Source organism: Herpailurus yagouaroundi, unplaced genomic scaffold, assembly GCF_014898765.1.
Source record: "Herpailurus yagouaroundi ecotype Mexico unplaced genomic scaffold, PumYag 180, whole genome shotgun sequence".
NCBI lineage: Eukaryota > Metazoa > Chordata > Mammalia > Carnivora > Felidae > Herpailurus > Herpailurus yagouaroundi.
Window position 1 is genome coordinate 21,887,649 of NW_024412411.1, and position 22,852 is coordinate 21,910,500.

The 22,852-nt window shown below is 49.0% G+C and overlaps 1 protein-coding gene and 1 long non-coding RNA gene across 2 annotated transcripts in view; both read right to left on the bottom strand.

Annotated features, from left to right (window-relative positions):
- LOC121039426 (uncharacterized) overlaps positions 1–1,219 on the bottom strand; it is a 2,208-nt gene extending 989 nt beyond the window's left edge. The window contains exon 1 of the long non-coding RNA XR_005794789.1: positions 289–1,219. This is a non-coding gene — a long non-coding RNA (uncharacterized LOC121039426). The remainder of the gene's footprint in view (positions 1–288) is intronic.
- Positions 1,220–1,311: 92 nt separating this feature from the next.
- Positions 1,312–22,852, bottom strand: part of VSTM5 (V-set and transmembrane domain containing 5) — a 37,138-nt gene continuing 15,597 nt past the window's right edge. The window contains exons 2-4 of the mRNA XM_040489631.1: positions 3,024–3,350; positions 2,770–2,910; positions 1,312–2,636 (exon numbers count right to left, since the gene is read on the bottom strand). Coding sequence (XP_040345565.1) covers positions 2,593–2,636; positions 2,770–2,910; positions 3,024–3,350 — 512 coding nt within the window. The 3' untranslated portion in view covers positions 1,312–2,592. The remainder of the gene's footprint in view (positions 2,637–2,769; positions 2,911–3,023; positions 3,351–22,852) is intronic.

Sequence of the window (22,852 nt, forward strand, 5' to 3'; positions counted from 1 at the left end):
GGGGTGATGGGTATTGAGGAGGGCACCTTTTGGGATGAGCACTGGGTGTTGTCTGGAAACCAATTTGACAATAAACTTCATATATTGAAAAAAATAAAAATAAAAAAGGTGCCAGACCCATGGCTGTGGCTGGGGTTTTTCTAATGCCCACAGGTGATGGAAACCTCACCCAGGGCCTCTGAGCGCTTGGCAGGACTGGGCTCACACACAAAGGGCTGGGGCTTTATTTTCAGGCTTTATTTTGTTCTTTACAACAATTTTTTTTTCCTTCACAGTTTAAAACATAACTTATAGCTTAACATTTCCAGTGGCCAACCTCTGGAATTTCAGATTTTCTTTTCTGAAAAATAGACAAACACTTCAGGCTCTGGAATCAAATACTTTCCACAAGACTGTTCAGGATGGAGGGAGCTTTAAAAGTGCAAAATAAAGAAATGGAAAGCCAGGGGCATAACTTTTCATGAGCTTTGGGGTGGGGGGCAGTTTAATTTACATTTGGGTTTGCCATGAAGGCCTCTCACTGGTTCCACTTTTCCATTTCTCCTTTTATTCTGGAGATTACCACCCCTGACTTCTGACAAGCTAGAAGCACAGTTCTGGAAAGCAGGTGGTGTAAAAGAGCACACACAGATGCCAGCAGGTGCCCGGATCCAAACGGGTTTCCCGCTGATGGGCTTTCTGTGGGAAAGAGAAGAAAGAACTAATCAGATTATCCTTGACCCCCTTTTTATTCCCGTACTCCCACCCTGCTTCTTCATGATAGTGGGGACTTGTATGAGGAACCCATCCCGGTGGGGGACTGGCTCCTCTGACTGCTGCCTGGGGAAAGGGCACAGGTGTGCGTGCTTACAAGTGTGTGCACAGGAGGTGGCCTGGGGGGTGAGAACCTTCTCTGTGCAGGTGCTCAAGCTACAAATCAGTTGGTAGACCAACTGCTGTCTTGCCTTTTGAATCAAGTAATGCCTTTAGAGTCTTTCTCTAAGAGCACAGAGCTCCTGTCGTGACTACTCCAAAAATCCCTTCTTGTTACCCCGGATTATTTAGAGAAAGGCCCACCTTCTCCAGTCAACTTTTTTTGCCACATGGGAAGGAGAAAAGATACTGACACTGGGGACTTCAAGCGAAGAGAGGGGCACCTGAGTGGCTCAGTTGGTGAAGCATGGGACTTCGGCTCAGGTCATGATCTCACAGTTCATGAGTTCATACCCCAAGTCGGGCTCTCTGCTGACAGCACAGAGCCCATTTTGAATCTTCTGTCCCCCTCGCTCTCTGCCCCTCCCTGCCCCCCCCCCCCCACCCGTCTCTCGCAAAAACAAACATTTCAAAAAACAAAGAGGAGAAGAGAAGGGAATGCTCCACTAATTGCGCTGGTGCGTTTGGTCTGTAGCTAAGAGTGTTGGAGAGAGAAAGGATAATGGAAAACAAGTTCATGCCTATTTAGAGCTTGCCAAATGGAAGTCGGGGTGGAGAAACTTTCAAGTAAACACGGTGACTGACAAGCCGAGAGCCTAAGAGCCCAGGCCACTTGTGCTCTAGTTCCCAGGTCCCCGCGGAGCCCCGGTACACCAGAGCGTGTATCAGTTTACAGCACTCGGTAGCCTGCTTGGCTTTCCAGACCCTTGGAGAATCCTCCTGCTTTCCTGAAATTGCTCAGTGAGCTCTGTGCATACTGTGGGCTTCACCTGATACCCCGACTGTGAGGTAGGTGAGCGCCAAGTGTTCCTAAGCCCACTTGGGAGGGAGCAAGGGCCTGACTTGAGACAAAGTGTTGGTGATGAGGGGCACAGTTGTACCACCCACCACACAGGGTCGCTTTCATAGGTACCAGAACCTGGCTTGTCGGGAAGCCATTTGGAGGCCAGCTGCTGCCCACAGTGGAGATGAACATCGGTGTTCCTCACTCTGGCCTAAGTAGGGGCCAGAGGAGGGAAAATCCAATTAATGTTGGGCTACGAGAAGAAGAGAGAGGTCATATTCTCCCTATTCCTTGCTTCTGACGCTGGTCCCTCAGGAACAAGCGGAGCCCCTCTCCCTAACCAGGCCCCGGGGTCTGCTCCAAGCATCTCATTAGGGCCCAGTCTCTCCCCTTGCATGGCAGGCAGATCATCTAAAAGTGTCGGGTTTTCTCACAGTAGCTCCCGCAGCAGAGGCTGGAGGGACCAGCAGAGCAGAAAGGAACACGGAGAGCCTGTCCAATGCTGGCTGCACGCTCGGTCCAGGGCCACTCCGGCCTCGGACACGGGGACACCTCCAGCGGCCACCCCCAGGGCCGCGACAAGTGTAGCTAGCAAGCGGCCCCACCAGCACGAGGCCACTGGCATGGGTCCGCAAAGCAGCAGCCGAGCGAGGCTCTGGCCCAAAGCCTCAAGCACGCTGCTCCTTGAGCTTCTTGCAAGTACTAGAGCGGAGTTTGTCCAATCCAGAGTCCTGGAATCCACGGAGTCAATTTCGCTAACATCCGCAGTCCCCTCGGGACCGTGTGGCTACGGCCAGGCGGCAGGAGGCTGGGAGGGGAGATTGGCGGCGTTCGCACCCTTTGTGGAAAGTACTCTTCTCCTCTTGAGGTAGGAATGTAACTGGGCGCAGCCTTGGCTAACACTCCACATCTTGCAGCTCAATCTCCTCAGTGGTGCTCTCTGCAAAGCAAAAGACAAGCCGGTCAGTTGCCCGCCAGCCACGGGGGGGTTGGTTCTCGGTGAGACCAGGATAACAAGAACCACCTCCAGCCATAAAATCGTGAATGGATCACCACAGGGCCCAGAGAATTACCTTTGAGTTTGTGTCTTCTCTTCCTCTGGAATTTATACGCACACTTATTACAGACCCACATGAGGCTGATTAACAGCGCGGCCACGGCAGCGAGCAAAGCAAGGAAGACAGCCACAAAATGGAGGTCTTCGTAGAGGATCTCTACGGGGCGGGCAGGGCAAGGGGAAGATAATGGCTCTTTTAATACCACGAAGTCGCTGCCCCACACGTGGGCAGTTCAGAGAGGTGCCAGGCCCCGGGGGGGGCTGCCTTACCTGACACGTGCAGCACGATGGTGCCAAACTGACTGCTCCCCAAGCGCTCCGTCACCGTGATGATGTAGTAGCCCGAGTCCCTCACGCCCACGCTGAAGAGCTGGATGGAGCCGTTGTCGAAAGTGCAGAGCCTGTCCTTGTGGCTCTGGGAGATGTTGGCCTGAGTGCCCGGCTTCCACTCCACGATCTTCTGTGCGCCCCAGTTGGAGGTGTACTTCCATTCAATGGTGGGGACGCCATGGCAGGAGTACTCAACCGAGAGCAAGATGTCTTCCTCCACCGTGGCATTGATGGCCGACTGGGGGATGTACAGGGACACACCCTGACCTGCAGGATGGAATGCCAGACGTGGGGCAGCGTCTGTATGAACTTAGAGGAAAGCGGACTTTCACGACTCGTTGATTTATTCAGCAACTATTTATTGAGTGCCTAGCACATGCCAGGCTATCTTCTAGGTTCTGGTACTGGCACTACAGTGGTGAACATTATGGACCGAGTAATTGTACCCCGCATCATGAAACTCCCGTGTCGGAATCCCAACCTCCAGTGTGACTGTATTTGAAGATGCAGCCGCTAAGGAGGTAATCAAGGTTAGGGGCACCTGAGTGGCTCAGACGGTTAAGCGTCTGACTTCGGCTCAGGTCATGATCTCACAGTTTGTGAGTTTGGGCCCCGCGTCGGGCTCTGTGCTGACAGCTCGGAGCCTGGAACCTACTTCAGGTTCTGTGTCTCTCTTGGCCCCTTCCCCACTCACACTCTGTCTCTGTCTCTCTAAGATAAACATTTAAAAAAATTAAAAAAAAAAAAAAAAAAAAGAGGAGGTAATCCAGGTTAAATGAGGTCATTAGGGTAGGGCCCTGATCCAATAAGATTACTGTCTTCATAAGAAGAGACACCAGAGAGCTCTCTCTTTCTCTCTCTCATTACCTCTCCACGGGAATGCAAAGGGGAAATGAAAGAAAATGCTATGTGAGGTTGCAGCAAGAAGCAGGAAGAGAGATTTCACCAGAAACTGAACTGACCTGTGCTTAGACCCGGGATCTAGGACTGTCCATCCTCTGGAACTGTGAGAAAATAAATTTCTGTTGCTTAAGCCCCTCAGTCTGTGCTATTGTGTGTGTGTGTGTGTGTGTGTGTGTGTGTGTGTGTGTGTACACACACACACATACATATATATACATATATATATATATATACACACACACACACACACATACACACACACACACCCCCCGTGAACAAGATCCAAGATGACTGTTTACTGGATGAACAGTAAACCTCCCTGGTGACTCCATTCTAAATGGGAGGCGCACAAGGATGAAATAAACAAATGAAATCATTCTGGATAATGACAAGTGCTTTAGGGACAATAAAACGGCACTAGTGACCAGTGGGGTAAAGGTGGCTCTAGAGAGAATGGTCAGGGAAGATCTCGCAGAGGAGATGACTTTTTTTTTTAATTATTTTTTTTCTTAAATTTACATCCAAGTTAGTTAGCATGTAGTGCAATAACGATTTGATTTCAGGAGTAGAATCCAGCGATTCATCCCCTACGTATAACACCCAGTGCTCATCCCAACAAGCGTCTTCCTTAATAATGCCCATCGCCCATTTAGCCCATCCTCCCACCCACAACCCCTCTAGCAACCCTCAGTTGGTTCTCTGTATTTAAGAGTCTCTTATGTGTTTATATTCTTTTTGCATCCCTTCCCTTATGTTCATCTGTTTCGTGTCTTAAATTCCATACATGAGTGAAGTCATATGATATTTGTTTTTCTCTAATTTCGCTTCACAGAATACACTCTCCTTGCATCTACGTTGTTGCAAATGGCAAGATTTCATTCTTTTTGATAGCTGAGGAATATTCCTCTGTGTGTGTGTGTGTGTGTGTGTGTGTGTGTGTGTGTGTGTGTGTATTCCACTTCTTTATCCATTCACCAGTCGATGGACATTTGGACTCTTTCCATACTTTGGCTACTATGAACAGTGGGGTGCATGGGCCCAATAGAATCAGCACTCCTGTTATCCTTTGGATAAATACCTAGTAGTGCAATTGCTGGGTCGTAGGGTAGTCCTATTCTTCATTTGTTTGAGGAACCTCCATACTGTTTTGCAGAGCAGCTGCACCACTTTGCATTCCCACCAGCAGTGCAAAGGGGTCTGAGGAGATGACCTTTGAATGGAGACCTGAATGACAGGCAGGCAACGTGTGGAGACTTGAGGGAAGAGCAGGTCAGGCAGAGGGAGCATGTGAAAAAACTGTGAGGGGACGGTGAGTGCTGGTGTGTCTGAGGGACAGAAGGAAGGCCAGCATGTCAGAATGCAGTGGGGAGAGACAGAGGCGGGGCTGGAGAGCTGGCAGGACACGGGCCACAATGTGAGGGTCAGGAGCGGGGTTCACTCATGGCTGATGGGAACCACAGGAGGGCTCAGGCAGGAGGGGACATTCTCCGCTAAGCTTGAGAACGTCTGCTGCGGAGAACATTCTGGGGGAGAGGGGATAAGCCCAGATGCAGGAAGAGCAGGCAGGTGGCTGCTGCAGGGGACAGATAAGAGATGGAGGTCTAGGGGCGCCTGGGTGGCTCAGTCGGTTAAGCGTCCGACTTCAGCTCGGGTCATGATCTCACGGTCTGTGAGTTCAAGTCCCACGTTGGGCTGTGTGCTGACAGCTCGGAGCCTGGAGCCTGCTTTGGATTGTGTGTCTCCCTCTCTCTCTCTGCCCCAACCCTGCTCATGCTCTGTCTCTCTCTCTCTCTCAAAAATAAACAAACATTAAACAATAAAATAAAATAAAAAGAAGAGATGAGGCATAGCCTCACAGGGCATGAACGGGGAGAAGAAACATGCTGGCGAACTAGATGTGGGTGGTGGGTGAGTCAAAGAGGCGTCAAGCAGAAGTTTCTGCACAAGTGTGTACTAGCACCGTTGACTGAGGTCATACATATATGCCGTCATATGTGTAGTAAGCGGGTGCCACGCACAAGCCCCGTGCAACCACCTGCACAAATTGCCTCATTCATGTCTCGCACACAACCTACTGCAATTCTGTCGAGAATAGAGCAAAACCTCATTGTCAACAGGACTAACTAGCTTGTCCAAGTTCATTCTGCAAGGTCGAGAGTCACGCAAGCTGGCTCCAAAGCCCACATATTTAATCTCTATGCTCAAATCAGTCATCACTGCTTGGCAGTGGAGAGCACGGAATGTGACAAATGCCCCCGCACCCTCCCTGAGAGGACCGGCCAGAGACGGCTGGACACTGGGTAACGAACAGGGCAGGACTTAAGCCCAGAACCCATCCCTTGGTTTCCACCCTCCACTTCCTGTTTGGCCCCTCAATTTTGGGTGTCCAGGTGCTCCAAGGCCTCTGCTGTGTGGCTCTAGGTAACCACACCTGTTAACTTTTCCAGACATTTCTTCCTGCCTTCTCCCATCCCCAGCATTTTCCACTAGTGTTTCTCTCCGAAAGGCCTCGGCCAGGTGACTAGACATAATCTGATAAACATCAAGGTGAGACACTGGGAGGTAATAATGCTTCTCACGGGTTACAACTGCCGAGTAACAGGGATCGATTTTCTCGCCAACTCTGGGCTTTAAAACATGTTAAATTCACAGCAAAGTTGAAAGGCAAGTACAATTAATATGTACCTTCTCCTTAAGTCACTAATTATTAACATTTTGCCACATTTGCCCCCTCTCTCAGGAAGAAAACAGAGGTCAAATTCCAGGTCAGCCCTCAGAGGGCAGGAGTTAATGTATTTTCTTCATCTTTGTGTCCCCCAGCAGAATTCTGGACACAGAGGGATTGGGCAGTAAATCTTTGTTGAGTTGAATAAGTGAATGACAAATATGTATAGCAACAAGAAGGGTAAGGTTTCCTGAGAAATGTTGCTGCCGAAACAAAAATTTGACAAATTTGCATATCTAAAAGGTAACACGCGGGGCGCCTGGGTGGCTCAGTCGGATAAGCGGCCTGCTGACTTCGGCTCAGGTCATGATCTCGCGGGTCCATGAGTTCGAGCCCGCGTCAAGCTCTGTGCTGACAGCTCAGAGCCTGGAGCCTGTTTCAGATTCTGTGTCTCCCTCTCCCTGACCCTCCCCCGTTAAGGCTCTGTCTCTCTCGGTCTCAAAAATAAATAAATGTAAGAAAAAAAAATAAAAATAAATAAATAAATAAAAATAAAAGGTAACACACAAGTAGGAAAGAGAAGTATAATTTAGGCAAGACTTCATGTGCCAGTTACGATAATACATACTTACGTGCTTACCAATCCTTCTAATTTTTTACATGAGTCAGCAACATGCCCATGTAGCTAGGAAATGGAATGGATGGGACTTAAGTGCAGTTTTGTCTTATTCAAAACTTTTTCCTAAAGACACCACCAGAAATTTAGCAATATTAAATGAATCCCGTCATTGCTGAATATAGAATATGTAGAAATCTGTTGCATCTCTATACACTATGATAAAGTAGCACAAATAGAAATTAAGAAAACATTCCATTTGCAATTGCTCTATAAAGACTAAAATACCTGGGGGTGAACCTAATCAGGGAGGTGACAGACCTCAATGAGGAAATCAAAAAGAAATAAAAATATCCATAGAGACAAGAATGAAAACACACCGATCGAAAATGTTTGGAATACACACACACACACACACACACACAATGGAGTATTAGTCATAAAAAAGGAGGAGATCTTGCCATTTGGGACAACACAGATGGACCTTGAGAGTGTGATGCTAAATGAAATAAGTCAGAGAAATTCAAATACCGTATGAGTTAACCTACATGTAAAATTTAAAACACAAAACAAACCAATAAACAAAAAGCAGAAACAAGCCCATAAATGCAGAGAAGAAATTGATGGTTTCCAGAGGGGTGGGGGTAAGGAGATGGGTAAAATGGGTGAAGGGGAGAGGGAGGTACAGGCTGTAGTTATGGGACAAGTCATGGGGATGAAGGGTACAGCACAGGGAATGTAGCCAATGCAATAGTGTTGTATGGTGACAGAGGGTAACTGCATTTGTGGTGAGCACAGCATAACACAAAGACCTGTGGAATCTCACTGTGTAACATTGTACGTCCACTATACTTCCGTTAAAAAAGCAAACATACAAAAAACTGTTTTTCTCACTTCACCTTGTGACGATCATTTATCTATGTTTTCAGATTTCTCTGACCCCAAATACGAACAGTTGGAATATGATTACCATAAGATTTGGAGAACCATATTTAGAGCTAGTGATAAACCTGCATCGCAACATGTGTATTTCACGCACACTCATGTTAAACATGTTGGTCAAGGTTACTGACAGATTAGTTTCCTGGGATACTGCCAACCCTTTCAATAACCTTAGGGACCTTCATTTTGAGTCTTATAGGTACTCTGGCCCAAGAAATAGCAAAACTGAAAAGCAAACAAACAAAAATAACAAGCCCAAGTTTCTGAGACGCTGATACAGCTGGAAACTGGTCGACTAGTCTGTATTTTCCTTTGACCGTAAAAACCTCCTCCTGGGTGTCTGGCTGGCGAGGTCAGGGAAGCATGTGACTCTTGATCTGGGGGTTGTGAGTTTGAGCCTCACCTTGGGTGTAGAGATTAACTAAAAAAAATAAATAAATAAACTTAAAAAAATAATAAAGATTTTAATATTAAAACCTCCTTCTAATCAAACCAACCAGGCATTTAACTAGGTTTTTAGAACAAAGAGTTCCTTTTCCTATCTATCTATAATTAGGAGGGAAAATTAACAGTTCTAAAAATTTAAAGGCAAACTGCTTGTCACCTTAGTTTAAAAAGTTGAATTAATGAGTAACCCGCCTCTGTACCTCATGCTAAGATCACTCAGAATAAGTCCAGAGAAAGTTAGTAGCTAGACCAATCCTTAGACCTGGCTCAAAATGTTCTATTCAAGGAGGTTGGTTTAATAAATCAGATTTCACTTGTAAAGTGGATGCCAGGCAGCCATTAACAAGGATAAGTTTTGCATGGACAAGGGAGAGTGTCTACAACATGTTACTAGGTTAAAAAATAGATTTATAAAGCAGCATAATATGATCTTATTTATGTTTGTATAAATAGGTACCTATTACATACAGAAAATGTTGTAGTAATACATGTTCACGGTCAACGGGGATTGCCCCTTAGAGACTGGATGGCAATGGAATTTTATTTTCCAAATTATACATTTATATAAGTTTTGAATTTCAGTTGTTTACTGGATAAAAAAATAAAATGTATTTTAAAAAACCTTTTTAAGGTTCTCCTGATTAGACCAAGCAATCTGGTGGACAAAGTTTAAAGAAAGGTTAAAAGCTGTCCTTGGTTTATATCTTCACTTGCTTTCTATGTGAAAAGCAGAGAAGAACTAAATTCTACCCATTTCCCAGATGCACATCCCTCCTTTAAAGAAGGTGTCACAGAATTAAAGATTTTTAATAAGGCAGAAGTCACTGGAACCTGAACCAAGGTGCTCCCTGAAAGCCTGACTTCCTGATACTGGGGAGACACACTTAGAACTAATCAGAGGGAGGGGCACCTCTGACTCTCGATTTCGGCTCAGGTTATGATCTCACACTTGGTGAGATTGAGCCCTGTGTCAGGCTCTGGGCTGACAGCACAGAACCTGCTTGGGATTCTCTCCCCCTCCCTCTCTCTCTGCCCCTCCACCGCGCGTGCTCGCTCGTGCTCTCTCTCTCTCAAAATAAATAAACATTAAGAAAAAGAAACTAATCAGAGGGAAAATGCCAGCAGAAATCAGCTACTAGGAATGGGCTGGAATATGCTACTCAGAATGGGTCCTTACTCCTTTTCTGACAAATAAATTACAGAGGTTGTATTTTGCTGCTTTAAAGAAATTGATGATTGAAGATGATCTATTTCCTGAAATCACAGCAAAGGTCAAGCCTATTCAGACCACAATCTCGATGAACAAGGGTATCAACTAATGGACGGATGGCTGGTGCAGACTCTGGGTGTCAGGAGTCATGGAGGCCACCTCTATCGGGACAACTCATCTTATCTGGAAAGCCACCTGTGCAGCCAGCGTGACCATCTGACACAGCCGAGAACCAGCAAGTGTTGCTGTCACCCTGAGCGAGCCTGTGAGCAGTAAACTGGAAGTCAGAAAGCCTACATCAGGAACACTGCTGGAGCAGGGCGGCGGAGCGAGGAAGCACAGGACAGAAGTGTTATTCCAAGGGGCGGGGAGGTGTGGTGGAGGCTCATGATGTGAGCAGATCCACGTGGACTCAACCTGGGGGGTGTCCTCCCCGTGGAGAAATCCCTTCACCTTCGAGAGCCTCAGCTTCCTCTGCTGTGGAAAGAGGACCAAAAAGCCTCCAGACGAAGGCTGTGAGGCGGGGGAGGGCGGGTGACAGGACACGTGTGAGGCCCCGCAGGGCACAGCACTCGGGCCCCAGTGCTTGCTCTCCTCGGCTCAGGTCTGTGTCACTAGCCTTGGGATGACCAGCCTTTCCGGGGTGCCCAGGGGTTTTCCCAGGATTGGGGAGTGTCAGTGCTAGAAGCAAACCAGGACTGTTGGCTACACGGAGACTCACAGAAATGTTGAGGAGCAACGAGAAAACTCCAAGGTACACAAGAGCTGATCTCTGAGGCAACCGAGGGTTGGGGGCAGGGGCAGAGGTGAGGGAGGGCCAAAGCCACTCTTCCCTTAACGCTCTGCCTTCCTAACGCATCTCCAAGGTCAGCAATCCCACTGCAGCCCCACAGTCACTGAATGCCACCCCAGAACGCCATCGCATTCTCTGCAACAGGGCGCTGGCTCGCGGGTGTGGCCTGGTGAACAGTATTATTATCATCCCCGTTTGACAGAGTAGCACATGTTAAGTTCACTGAGGTTACAGAATTTGTGCAATGTCACATTAAGTGGCTGAACTGAGAGTGACATCCAGTCTGCATTTCACTGCCCTGGTAGGAGCCAGGAAGTTTGCAAGGAGCTGGGGAAGGGAGCAGACAGACACTCAATGAAACGAAGCCGCGGGGCACCTACGCGGCTCACTTGGTTAAGCGTCCAACTTTTGATTTCAGCTCGGGTCGTGATTTCAGCTCAGGTTCACGGGTTCGAGCCCCGCATCGAGCTCCACATCGACAGCACGGAGCCTGCTTGAGGTTCCCTCTCTTCTTTCTCTCTCTCTGCCCCTCCCACGCTCATGCTCTTTCCGTCTCTCAAAATAAATAAATAAGCTTAAAGGAAGAGAAAGAAGCAGAGCCTTGAAGGATAAAATTTTAAAATTGTGGGAAAGGGAGGAAGCGCCATCATGGCTGGGAGAACAGTGAGCCCACCCAGGGAGGCAAGAAGGATCCTCTGCTCCCTCCGGCCCTGCTGAGTAGAAGGGTGGTAGGTAGCCTGAGGAATCTGTGGCAAGCTGGAGATTATCTGAGGGAGTTAGCCCTCGCAGGGAGGCCCTCAGATGGCATTTAAGTAGAGGCACAGCATGATCTGAACGGGGCTTCCTGGAGGGCGACCTGGCAGCAGATCGAACATTCACACGCACATGGCTCACACTGCCCTGAGCCCACCACACGCGCCTGTCCTACACACCTTCAGGACAACCCACGACTGAGCCCCACCAGTCGAGAGCAACCCCAGGCACTGGCTTTGGCCTGTACTTGGCGGGGAGCGAGGGCAGCAGGAAGTGAGCGTGTGCACAGTAGGTCTGCCTGGAACTCGTTTCCAGTCATTTCAGAAGCCCCAGAGCCCAGCACGGTGCCTGGCACTTTGTGCGCACTCAGAGTATACTGGAATGGAGGAATAAAGACACGCGTGCCCTGCCTGTCAAACTGCTGCCCCTCTGGAGGGATCAGGAACAGGAGGATCTGTGCCGAGCTGAGGGGGGGATGCTGGTGAGGCCCCCTTCCCCTCCAAGTCTGCTGAGGGCCAAAGAGCTCAAAGGAGAAACAGCAGTTTTAAGCTGCAACTAAAATATCTACGTCGCTGCCTAACTTTTGTCATTCTTCTTTTTAATGTTTGTTTATTTTGAGAGACAGAGAGACAGAGCACGGGTGGGAGAGGGGCAGAGAGCGAGGGAGACCCAGAATCCGAAGCAGGCTTCAGGCTCTGAGCCGTCAGCACAGGGCCCGACTCAAGGCTCCAACTCGCGGACCGTGAGATCGTGACCTGAGCCGAAGTTGGACACTTAACCAACTGAGCCACCAAGGCGCCCCTAACCTCTGTCATTCTTGAAACAAGTAGCCTGGAATTTTGGAGACCTTTCTACGTTGGAGGCCAGCATGGCAACCCTAAACATTGGCATTTGGGTTTAGACGCCACGAATGGTGTTGAGGATGGACACGTGTGCCCAGTTTACAGGGTATCTATCCCTCCTATTAGCTCAGGTAGTAATTCTCCCTCTCAGTGCCTGATTACTCAGGGACCAAAGCTCAGCTCGCTCCTGATCATCTTACTGTATAATAAATGGCCTTGAGGAGTCACCCAGTCGTCAGCCAAATCCAAACAGTGTGGACAGATGCAGGTTTAGGCGAAGGCTTGCAGGGGCCTCCCCTGCATCAGGTTCCTGTAGTTGTACCCCAACCAAAAAAAAAAAAAAAAAAAAAACACTCCAAAATAGCATTTCTGTGGGTCACCACCTGTGACCACCTGTCTTATGCAATTATCACAGCCCAGCAAAACCCCGGCTGGGAAAGCTGAATGGCTTGGCCGCTATCCGCTGGGAAAGACAAAGCGGTCTGATAACGTTACGTTGTCAGAGGCAGGACGAAGTTATACTCCAACATTACTGTGGGGATTTGTAAATGGGTGTCACCTTCTTGGAGGGCGATATGGTAAAATCTCTGAAAACAGTATTAGCACACACCTCTTGACCCAGAAATTCCACGGTTATGAACGGATCCTACAAGTAATAAGGGAACACAAATGTAGGTTTTGTTACTGAAGCACAGTGTAGTCTTTTGTAGTAGCAAAAGACCAGAGGCATCCTGTATGCTCACCGGTAAGAGACCAGTAAGGGAAAACGGGCTCTTACACTACTTGTAACTCTTCCAACACCAACTACCCGCAGGGAGAGCACACCCCACCCCTAAAGGGCTCCGTCTTAGGAGACCGCCCCCACTTTAGACACCAACTACAAGTCCAGGCCTCTGTACTTCCTTCTTTTAAATGTTTATTTATTTATTTGGGGGGGGGGTGAAGGGGCACAGAGAGAGGGAGATAGGGAATCCCGAGCAAGTTCCGCATTGTAGGTGCAGAGCCCGATGTGGGCCTAGACCTCACAAACCTCGAGATCATGACCTGAGCCGAAATCAAGAGTTGGATGTTTAATTGACTGAGCCCCCCAGGGCACCCCTGGGCCTCCTGTACTTCTGACCAACTGGCTATAAAACAGAGGTTTCTGCCACCCCCTCCTCAGGTTCAATAGTTTGCTAGAATGGCTCACAGAATTCAGGAAAGCACTCTACTATTATCTGTTATTTTTATAAAGGATACAACTCAGGAAGAGCGACACAGAAAAGAGGTGTAGGCAGGTATGTGCAAAGGTTCCATGCCCTCTCCAGGTGTGCCACCCTCCCAGCACCTTGATGGGCTCACCAATCCAGAAGCTCTCCAAGCTTCTTCAGTTAGCATCTGGGGGGAAGTTCCCTTACTTGGGAAGAGTTGATAAAGTCATTGGCCATTGGTGATTGACTCAATCCCTAGCCTCTCTCTTATCTCCAGAGGTTGTGGTGGAAGGAGGTTAGGGCTGAAAGTTCTAACTTTCTAATCCCATGGTTAGCTCCTCTACCAACCAGCCTTCATCTTCCAAAAGTCACCTCATTGGCAAACAAAAAGACAGACTTATCACTCTGGAGATTCCAAGGGCCTCAGTTAGCTTTTGTGTCAGGAACCAAGGAGTAAGACCAAATATTGTAACAGGAGATGCTCCTATTACCTAGTAAATGACTAGGATATGAGGGGCTCTGTGTCAGGAACCAGGGAGAGGTGACCAAATATGTAGTTCTTACTATGTCACAACTGGTTAAACAAAATTATCAATATTCATATTCTAGTACTACAGAGACATTTAAAGAATGAGATACATCTATATGCACGGATATTCGATTATCTAAAAAATAATGAAAAAGCACAAGGCATAACAGTATATAGAGAATATTTCCATTTAAGTAACAATATGTATATACACACGCACATAGAGTTATCCACATAACGACATAGAAGATCTCTGGAAGGATACTCTAAAAACCAGTGATGTGCTCGTCTTTGGGGACGGACTGGGTGTCTGGGGTTGAAGAAAGCCTTACATTTCACTTTATGCCTTTTTGGACAGTTGGGCTATTTTAGCAAGTTTGTGAATTACTTAAAAAATAAAAAATGGCGTGATCCTCAAAATAAAGAAATTGCATGCCAATCTCAGCCACGGACTTTTCACATTGGAAAATGTTAGTAATTCACAGGTACTATCTCCACCTGGGAGGCAGGCAGGCAGGAGACCTGGGTTAATATGCTTCACGGGCTGCCTGGGTGGCTCAGATGGCTGAGCGTCCGCTCTTGATTTCAGCTCAAGTCAAGACCTTAAGGTTCGTGAGATTAAGACTACCCCCACCCCACCCCCACCGCGTTGGGCTCTGTGCTGACAGTGTGGAACCTGCTTGGGATTTTCTCCCTCTCTCTCTGCCCCTCCCCCACACATCTGCTCCTCAAAATAAATACATAAACTATCAAAAAAAAAAAAAAAAAAAAAGAACTATGCTTCACTTGCTTATTTACTTTACATTACTTTCCGGACAAGGACACGGAGGCCCAGAGGCGTAACACAGAGCCCAAGCTCTCACCAACTAGAAAATCAGAGCTGAGGCTGGAACTCAAGGCACTTTCTTTTCTTTTCCTTTCTTTTAACACTTATTTATTCTGGGGAGAGTGCAAGCGGGGGAGGGGCAGAGAGAGGGGGACAGAGGATCTGAAGCCGGCTCTGTGCTGACAGGCTGACAGCAGTGAGCCCCATGTGGGGCTCGAACTCATGAAACCCGAGATCATAACCTGAGCTGAAGTTGGACCCTCAACCGACTGAGCCACCCAGGAGCCCCCCCAAAGCACTTTCAATGCTCCACAGACGCCTCTAAGAAAAATAAAGCACTGAGGACAGAGGTGGATTTTTACACCTCTTTTATATTTCCCCACATGGCACATGGCTCAGTGCTGGTAAAGACTTGCGAGGCCCATGTCACCAGAGGCAACAGTCCCGAGCTGGGCTTGCCAATACGGGAGCTACTAGCCACACATGTAGCTGTTGGGCACTTGGAATTGGCCAGTCCGAACGGAGATGTGCCCTAAGTGTAAATACACCCTGGATTTTGAAGACAGCATTTAGTATATTAAACAGAAGGCAAAATATCTCATTAGTAATGTTTTTACATTGATTAGATGTTGGAATAATACCCTGAATATATTGGGTTAAAAATATATGATTAAATCACACCTGTTTCTTTTTACTTTTTTAATGTGGCCACTAGAAAATTCAAAATTACATATATGGCTTGCAATATATTTCTTTTAGACAGCACTGGTTTAGACGATCACTTTCCTCTGCCTTGCAAAATAAAATCTGTTCTCTTGCAGTTGGTCATTCCAGCCTCTCCCCTCAACAGCAGGAGAAATCCCCCAGTCTTTCTTCTTCTCCTTCTCCTTTTTGTAAAATTATTTTTTAATGTTTATTTATTTTTGAGAGACAGAGAGACAGAGTGTGAGCAGGGGAGGGGCAGAGAGAGGGGGAGACCGAGAATCTGAAGCGGGCTCCAGGCTCTGAGCGGTCACCACAGAGTCCCACGTGGGGCTTGAACTCATGAGCCGTGAGATCATGACCGGAGCATGACCTGAGGCGAAGTCGGATGCTCAACCAACTAAGCCACCCAGGCGCCCCTTCTTTTTTTTTTTTTTTTTTTGAGACGGAATGAGAGAGAGAGAGAGAGAGAGAGAGAATGGATCCTAAGCAGGCTCCACACTCAGCACAGAACCAGACTCGGAGCTTGATCTCACGACGGTGAGATCGTGATCTGAGCTGAACTCAAGAGTCAGACGTTTAACCAACTGAGCCACCCAGGCACCCTTCTTCTTCATTCTCCGAACACACTGGCAACTCTCCTGTGGGGCTTGGCATCGCTGTAAGCACCTCCAGCATCCCCCTGGACAACCCATCCAGCACCCTTGCCTACCAGAACATTCACCCTTGGCCTCCAGTAAAGCAGCCCGCTCTGACCACAGCCTTTTCTCGTTCCTGTTTACTCTTCAACTGCTCCCACTGGCCTCATGCGTCCTTCCCTTCCGACTCCTTCCGCTTTTCCCCATCCATAATCCTCACTTCCCTCCCTAGCCAGCCTGGGTACCATGGCCTGCCATGTTCCAAGCACTCTTGTCAGTTCTTCCTACTCCACTGGTCTCTGTGTTTTCATCACATCTGCCGAGTCTGGGTCCACAGCTCTCTACTTCCTCTCTGCTCAAACCCGAGCCGTCAACACTGCGGGAGAATGTCCCTCAACAGACACCCTCCAGAACAAAGCACACGGCTTCCAGCACACATTCACGATCACCAAATTCAAGGGGACCCTCCATACTGCCAACCTCACAACGCTTTTTCTTGTGAATTTGCTCCCTTTTCCACGATTACTGTGACCAGCTCCCTCCAATCTCTTTAGACCTCCAAATTCCTCTTCCTTCTCAGCCAACGACCTTCTCCTCCTGGGCACCGCTGGCCACCTCTCCTACCTGAAGCACACTTGTGCCTTCTGGACTGCCACACTCCCCGGGTATCCTGGCGTCCCTTGTGGCTTCTTCTCTGACCACACAGAGAACACTCCGCAGGCTTCCTCAGACGCTGAGAAGGCACACCTGCCTGCCGGAGCGGAGGGTGGCAGAGAAGGGCAGGATGTGGGCCTGGGAAGGCCACTCTACTCACACTGTGTGTAACCAAAAGCCACAGGTGCCGTTTGGGTGGCACCACACCCTGGCTGGATGACCCTGCAAAGCCTTTTATCTCTCTGCCCCTCCATTTCCTCATTTGTAATTAGGGACCATCAAGGCTTGGCTGTCAATGATCCAATAAACCCCCCCCCCCAAAACCCTTAAGGCTGTGAGAAGCTGGTAGCCGGGGCACCTGATTTCTCACCCAGATGGAGCTCTGATTCCAGGCCATGAGAATCCAATCGAGTCTCCTTCCATTCAACAAGCACTTAGGAAGGGAAGCCAAGGGGACTAACATTCACAGAGCACCAATTCGGGTCGTTCGCTCTGCGTGGAAGGCCATTATTATTTAATGTGGTGCCTGACCAGCTCCACTGCTATCGCTCTCAGAATTCCCATGCAAAGGGCCTTTCAGCCGGCCTCCCCGGCCACAGCTAACTGGACCCAAGTGGGCCACTTGACCTAATCTACTCATTCACCATAGCCGAGAAGCCTGATTGAATCCTGACATCCTTGATTGAACATTAGATCATCTGGGGAAGCTTTTAAGAGTCCTACCCCTTTGGGTAGAGGTATTCAGAGTCTTTGGGGGGCAAAGGAAAGAGGGACGGAAGCCTCTGCGATCTTTAAAAGTCCCCATGTGGGGGGCGCGTAGGTGGCTCAGTGGGTGAAGCATCTGACTCTTGATTTCAGCTCAGGTCCCCATCTCATGGTTCGGTTCATGAGTTTGAGCCCCACATCGGGCTATGCAACGACAGTGCAGAGCCTGCTTGGGATTCTCTCTCTTTTCTTCTCTCTCTGCCCCTTCCCCGTGCTCTCTCTCTCAAAATAAATAAACTTAATAATATCTAAAATAAAAGTTCACATGTTATTCCAGTGTGCAGCCAAGATTGGTAACTACTGAGTGAATCCGCACTAAGGGGCTAGCCGCTGAAGGCTCATAACCCTTCAAAGAAGCACTTAACAAAGCCTAAAGCCAAAGCAATGGAGGCCTGCCAGGTAAGAGGGATGTGTGGGGCACCTGTGCCAGCTCTTTCTGGGAGAAATGAATTTTTTCTGGCACCCTGCAAATTTTATTACTTCTAGGGATGCTTTGGGGGTCAGGGAGGAAAGTTAAATAATTCCATTTGCCCCTCCCGTTTCTCCAAGGCTATAATGCAGTGGTTCTCAACATTTAGCTGGATCAGAATCACCGGAGGTCTTGTTAAAATGCAATTACAGTCACTTAAGCGTCCGACTTTGGCTCAGGTCGCGGTTGGTTGGTGAGTTCGAGCCCCGCGTGGGGCTGACAGTGCGGAGATTGCTTGGGAGTCTGTTTTCCTCTCTCTCTGACCCTCCCCCGCTCGCCCTCTCCCTCTCTCAAAAATAAATAAACATTTAAAAAATAAAATACAATTGCTAGGCCGCATTCCATTTCTCATTCAGTAGTCTTGGGGGAAGGCCTCAGAGTTCGCATTTTTAACAGGTTTCTAGGTAATGCTGCTGCTGGTCTTGGGACCGCATGCTCAGAACTTTGGTAGCTGTGAATCTGCAAGCCCTGAGGGGCACTGAGGAGGCTCCCAGGATCCCTGCAGGCCGGCCCCTCCTCTCCTTCTCCGACACTGCTAACACCTCTTACGCCACACGGGGGCGGGGGGGGGGGGGGGGGTGGGTACGGCCTCTGCTGCAGAACCTCTCATCTTGGAGAAAGGAAACTTTGGGACGCCCAGTCATTGCCAGAATGAGGATCGGTGGGTAAAGATTGAAATGAGGAAGGTTCTGGTAAACAGAACTGAGGCCGTGTGGGTGTAATAGATGCATTCATGGACTCTGGAGTCAGAATTTAGGTCTGCCAGTAATGGCTGTGTGATCTGGGATAAACTCCTTAGTCTTCCAGCGTCAGTTACGTACTTATGAAATAGATACACTACAATAGTGCTGTGACCCAACCTCCTGCAGCAGAAAGAAGTTTCAGTGAGACAATACCTATAAGGAGCGTATCACAGTTTCCAACGCCTGGCGATCACTCAATAAATATTAGCTATTATTAATGAAAATTCTCTGACGATCCACTGAGCTGCTTACTGAAGTAGTGAGCTCCCCATCCCTGGGTGTGTGCAAACAGAAGCCGGAGTTGTACCAGGGACTGGAGCTGGTTCTTCCAGCCCAAATCCCATAGCAGGTATAGACTGGAATGAGCACTTGTAAATCTTATGATTTCCTCACAGAATTCCTTTTGGGGTCTCTCTACCACAAGCAAGAGCCACCCTTGCTGCAAAGCTGAACTCTTCTGAATAGCCATGGGCTGCATTTCTACCCGGATGTCAAGGAAGCCAGCCGGGCATGGTGGAGGCGGGCTGCCTGGCCCTGCACAGCCTTGTGGGGGACGGGGGCAGGGTGCCGCAGGGTTCGCTGTCGGCACAGCGGGGCTACAGGACTTAGGGTCGGGCCTGGGCCAGTGTCCAGCCTGGGGAACTGGAAAGTGGGGTTCTCAGGTAACTCCACAGTTAATATGTGTGGAACAGGAGGACTAAGGAAGAAATGAAGTGGGGTGACTTCCCAATGGTTCTTTGAGAGGTATTTACAGGATGTCTGTAGGCCCTTGGAAGAAAGGTATAGAGCAATGAAAGGATTTAGGCACATTCATGACTAAGTACCACAGTTAGGGTACAAAGTTCCCCCTTCAGAGGCACTAAGGGGCCGATTCCTCTTCACCCTGTAGATTTTACATATCACTTCTTCCAGGAAGCCTTCCCTGATCGCTCCACTCTAGGTTAGGGGGCCCAGCTCTGTGTTCCCATAGCTCCCTGTTCCTGTCTATCAACACACTCATCCCAGTCTGTGGTAATTCCTCGTGATTAATGGCTCATCCTCCTCGATCAGCTGTCAACTATGAACATGGTGGTGGGGCGGGCAGATCCATTTTCTTCCCTGTTGAGTCCCCAGGGCGCATCACAATGCCTGGCACTGTGGGCTTTCCATAAGCGCCTAGTGGAATGAGTACCTTTAGGCAAGCTCCTCAACCTCTCTGAGCCTCAGTTTCTTCATCTGTATAATGGGGGCCAACAGCCAACGGCACCTATTTGCACGATTATGTGAAGGCGAGCGGAAGCCTGCTGTTTGCAGTACCTGGCACAAAGCAGGTGCTCGATAAACAGCCACACATATCGTTGTCTTGTCACTGTTATTAGCAAGTATAAAAACTCAGGAGAGACTGCCTTTTCTTCTCTTAGGTCGGCTGGAGTGATCTTCTAGACCACACACATGCTTGTGTCTCCCCTGGCTCTGAAAGTCCTCAGTAATCTGCTCTCAACTTTCTTTTCCATCCCCATCCCTCAAGACTCCTCGCCACCCAGTTCTAGTTCACCAGACTACAGACCTCTCCCCTCTGGGCCTTTCTCCCCTCGTTCTCAGCTCAGACTCCCCCCTCCCCTATCTCAGGTGTGTGCTCACTCAAGGTGCCTCCTCCGCCAGGGCCCCCCCCCCCCCCCCTGGCTCCTGTAACATAGTTCCCAGCCTGCCTTGCGTTCATGTCAGAGGACTGACTGCCCACCTCCCTGCTGGAAGGAGCAGGTGAGCGCCCAGCATGTCCTGAGGTCCGAATGGCCAGCGCCCAGTGACGTGTGACACGATGGCTGGCTCATTCAGGCTGGGGCTGCCACGTTGAATCCATGGTCTCCTCGACATGAAGGAATAAGCTGTGGTTCAAGAACCCCTGAAATCCCATCCTAACGTATATAGAAGGCTTGGTTGATGGCAACAGGAAAGATCAAGCCTGCGCTTCTGCTTCTGGGCATTGGCTTCCAAAAGGAATGTGATCTATTCCCCTAGTGAGCCCGGGGGAGCGAATGTTACATTGGTAGAAAAGGGCAAATCGAGAAGCCTCACGTGAGGTCCCCTGGTCACTGCCTGGGGCCAAGGGACCCACATCTCCCTCCCAATTCTCTGGCACTAGTGTAAGGGTCTATCAGAGGAACTATTCCAGCACGCTCAACCTATGATCCAGAGCCAGAGCCTTCCCAAACTCTGTTTCTTTAACTTTTACAGAACTTACAAGATTGCATAGGAAGAAATTGGCCAAGTGTTGGAAGACCTGGTTTAACCAAAGGATGGTCACGTGCTATTGGCGCAAAGGGAGGAAAGAGGGCAATGCTGGGTCTGTGCTTCTTAATTCCTGCCTCCCTCCTTGCTCACCTGGCTACCTCCTACTTGGCTTTCCCCGGGTTTCCTCTTCTAGAAGCCTCTTCCCAAATCCAAACAAGCCAGGTAAATCCCTTTCTCTGTGGCCCCAGGGCACCTAACATCCAATCATCAGGCTAGGATGTGACTCACCCCGCCCTCCCTGCCCCTGCCCTGCCCTAGGCCATGCCTTCCCCTCCTGCTGAGTATCCTGGCCTCTCACACTGTGGATACTCAGGAACTATTGAGCAACCCCCAAACCCGACTTCCAAGCTAGGTAGCCTTGTCTTCCCGGCCTAAGCCTGGTGGGAAAGTGTCTATAGGTTGGTCAGGATAAAAACCACACATAAGACATAAGTGAGGCTCCGCTACACAATGGTGGGTGTTCTGAGACCAGAAGGTAGGAGAGACATGTACGCTTCCTGACTGTTTCCGTGGGATGAGACTCATGGAGGGGACATAGAAATGGCCTAGTCCAGGAGCACTGCCTGGTCACACATTAGGATCACCTAAGGAACTTAAAATCAGAACACAGCGGTACTGGCTCCCGCCCTTGGAGATACCAGTTTGACTCTCTAGAGTAGGGTGTGGGCATCTGTAGGTCTTACAAGCCCCCCACGGGGTTCTAATGTGCAGCCTTGGCTGAGAACCACCAAGCTCACTGCCCTGTGCACTCAGAGGGGACGGGGACTTGCATGGGTACAGGGTTTACAGCCAGCGCTGGGACGGGGACCAGCTCCCCGGGCTCTTCCTTTTCTGCCAGCTAAGGATTCCTCAGGAAGTCCCAGAGCAGCCAGGCTCCTCTGGGGTCTGCATGGCACAGGCCATAGCTGTCCCCAGGGCGCGACTCAGCAGGAGGAAAGGGCAATGTGCTTCCTGAAGCACACTCGAACAAGGAACATCCAGTGCTCCCTTTACGGTCCAATGTGCTATTTCTTCTTTGCCCACAAGGCTGACTGGGGCCTTCCCAGTTACGGGAGAAAATCATTTTCTAACTTTGAACTTGCCAACCTGGCCTCTCTCCTACCCCCATTTACTGCTGGATAAGTAAATACTTTCCTGTCCAGGGAAAACGCAGGTGCGGGCAGACGAGGCTCACGAATGCACTGGACCAAGGAGGCGCAGTGTCAGCAGGGTCTCGGAGTGGGGTTTCCGCTAAGATCCTGGTAGATGCAGGGTAAGGCAGCAGCACACTTCCCCTTCCCTTGTTTAGCATGTCTGGACCCTTCTGGGCCAGGCCCGAGAAGGAACCGGGCACCTATTTTTTGAGTGTCTGCTGTATCCCTAGAATTGTCTACTCCATCTCGTCCTGTGGTATACACGACTCATATTTCAAGACTCAGCCTCACCTTCTCCATGAAGTCTTTCCTACTCCCCAGATAAGAAGTCTCCTGGTGACTGACAGAAGCAACACACATCCTCTCAGGAAGGGCTCAACTTCCGTCCAGGCCAACGGAGTTAGAGCAAAGCAATCAATTTGATATTGATGTGTCCTGACTTGAGATATATTAAAATATATTTTTTAAGAGTCTAACAGCAGACAGAGCAATGAAAAGCAACCAAGCTGAGCAGCAAAAAGGAAAAAGAGTAGTAAAAAAATGAGAATAGGTTAAGGGAACTCTGTGAAATCATCAGGTGTAATAACATGTGCATTGTAAGGATCCCAGAAGGAGAAGAGGGAGAGAAGACGGCAGAAGACTCCTATCAGGGGTGCCTGGGTGGCTCAGTTTGTTAAG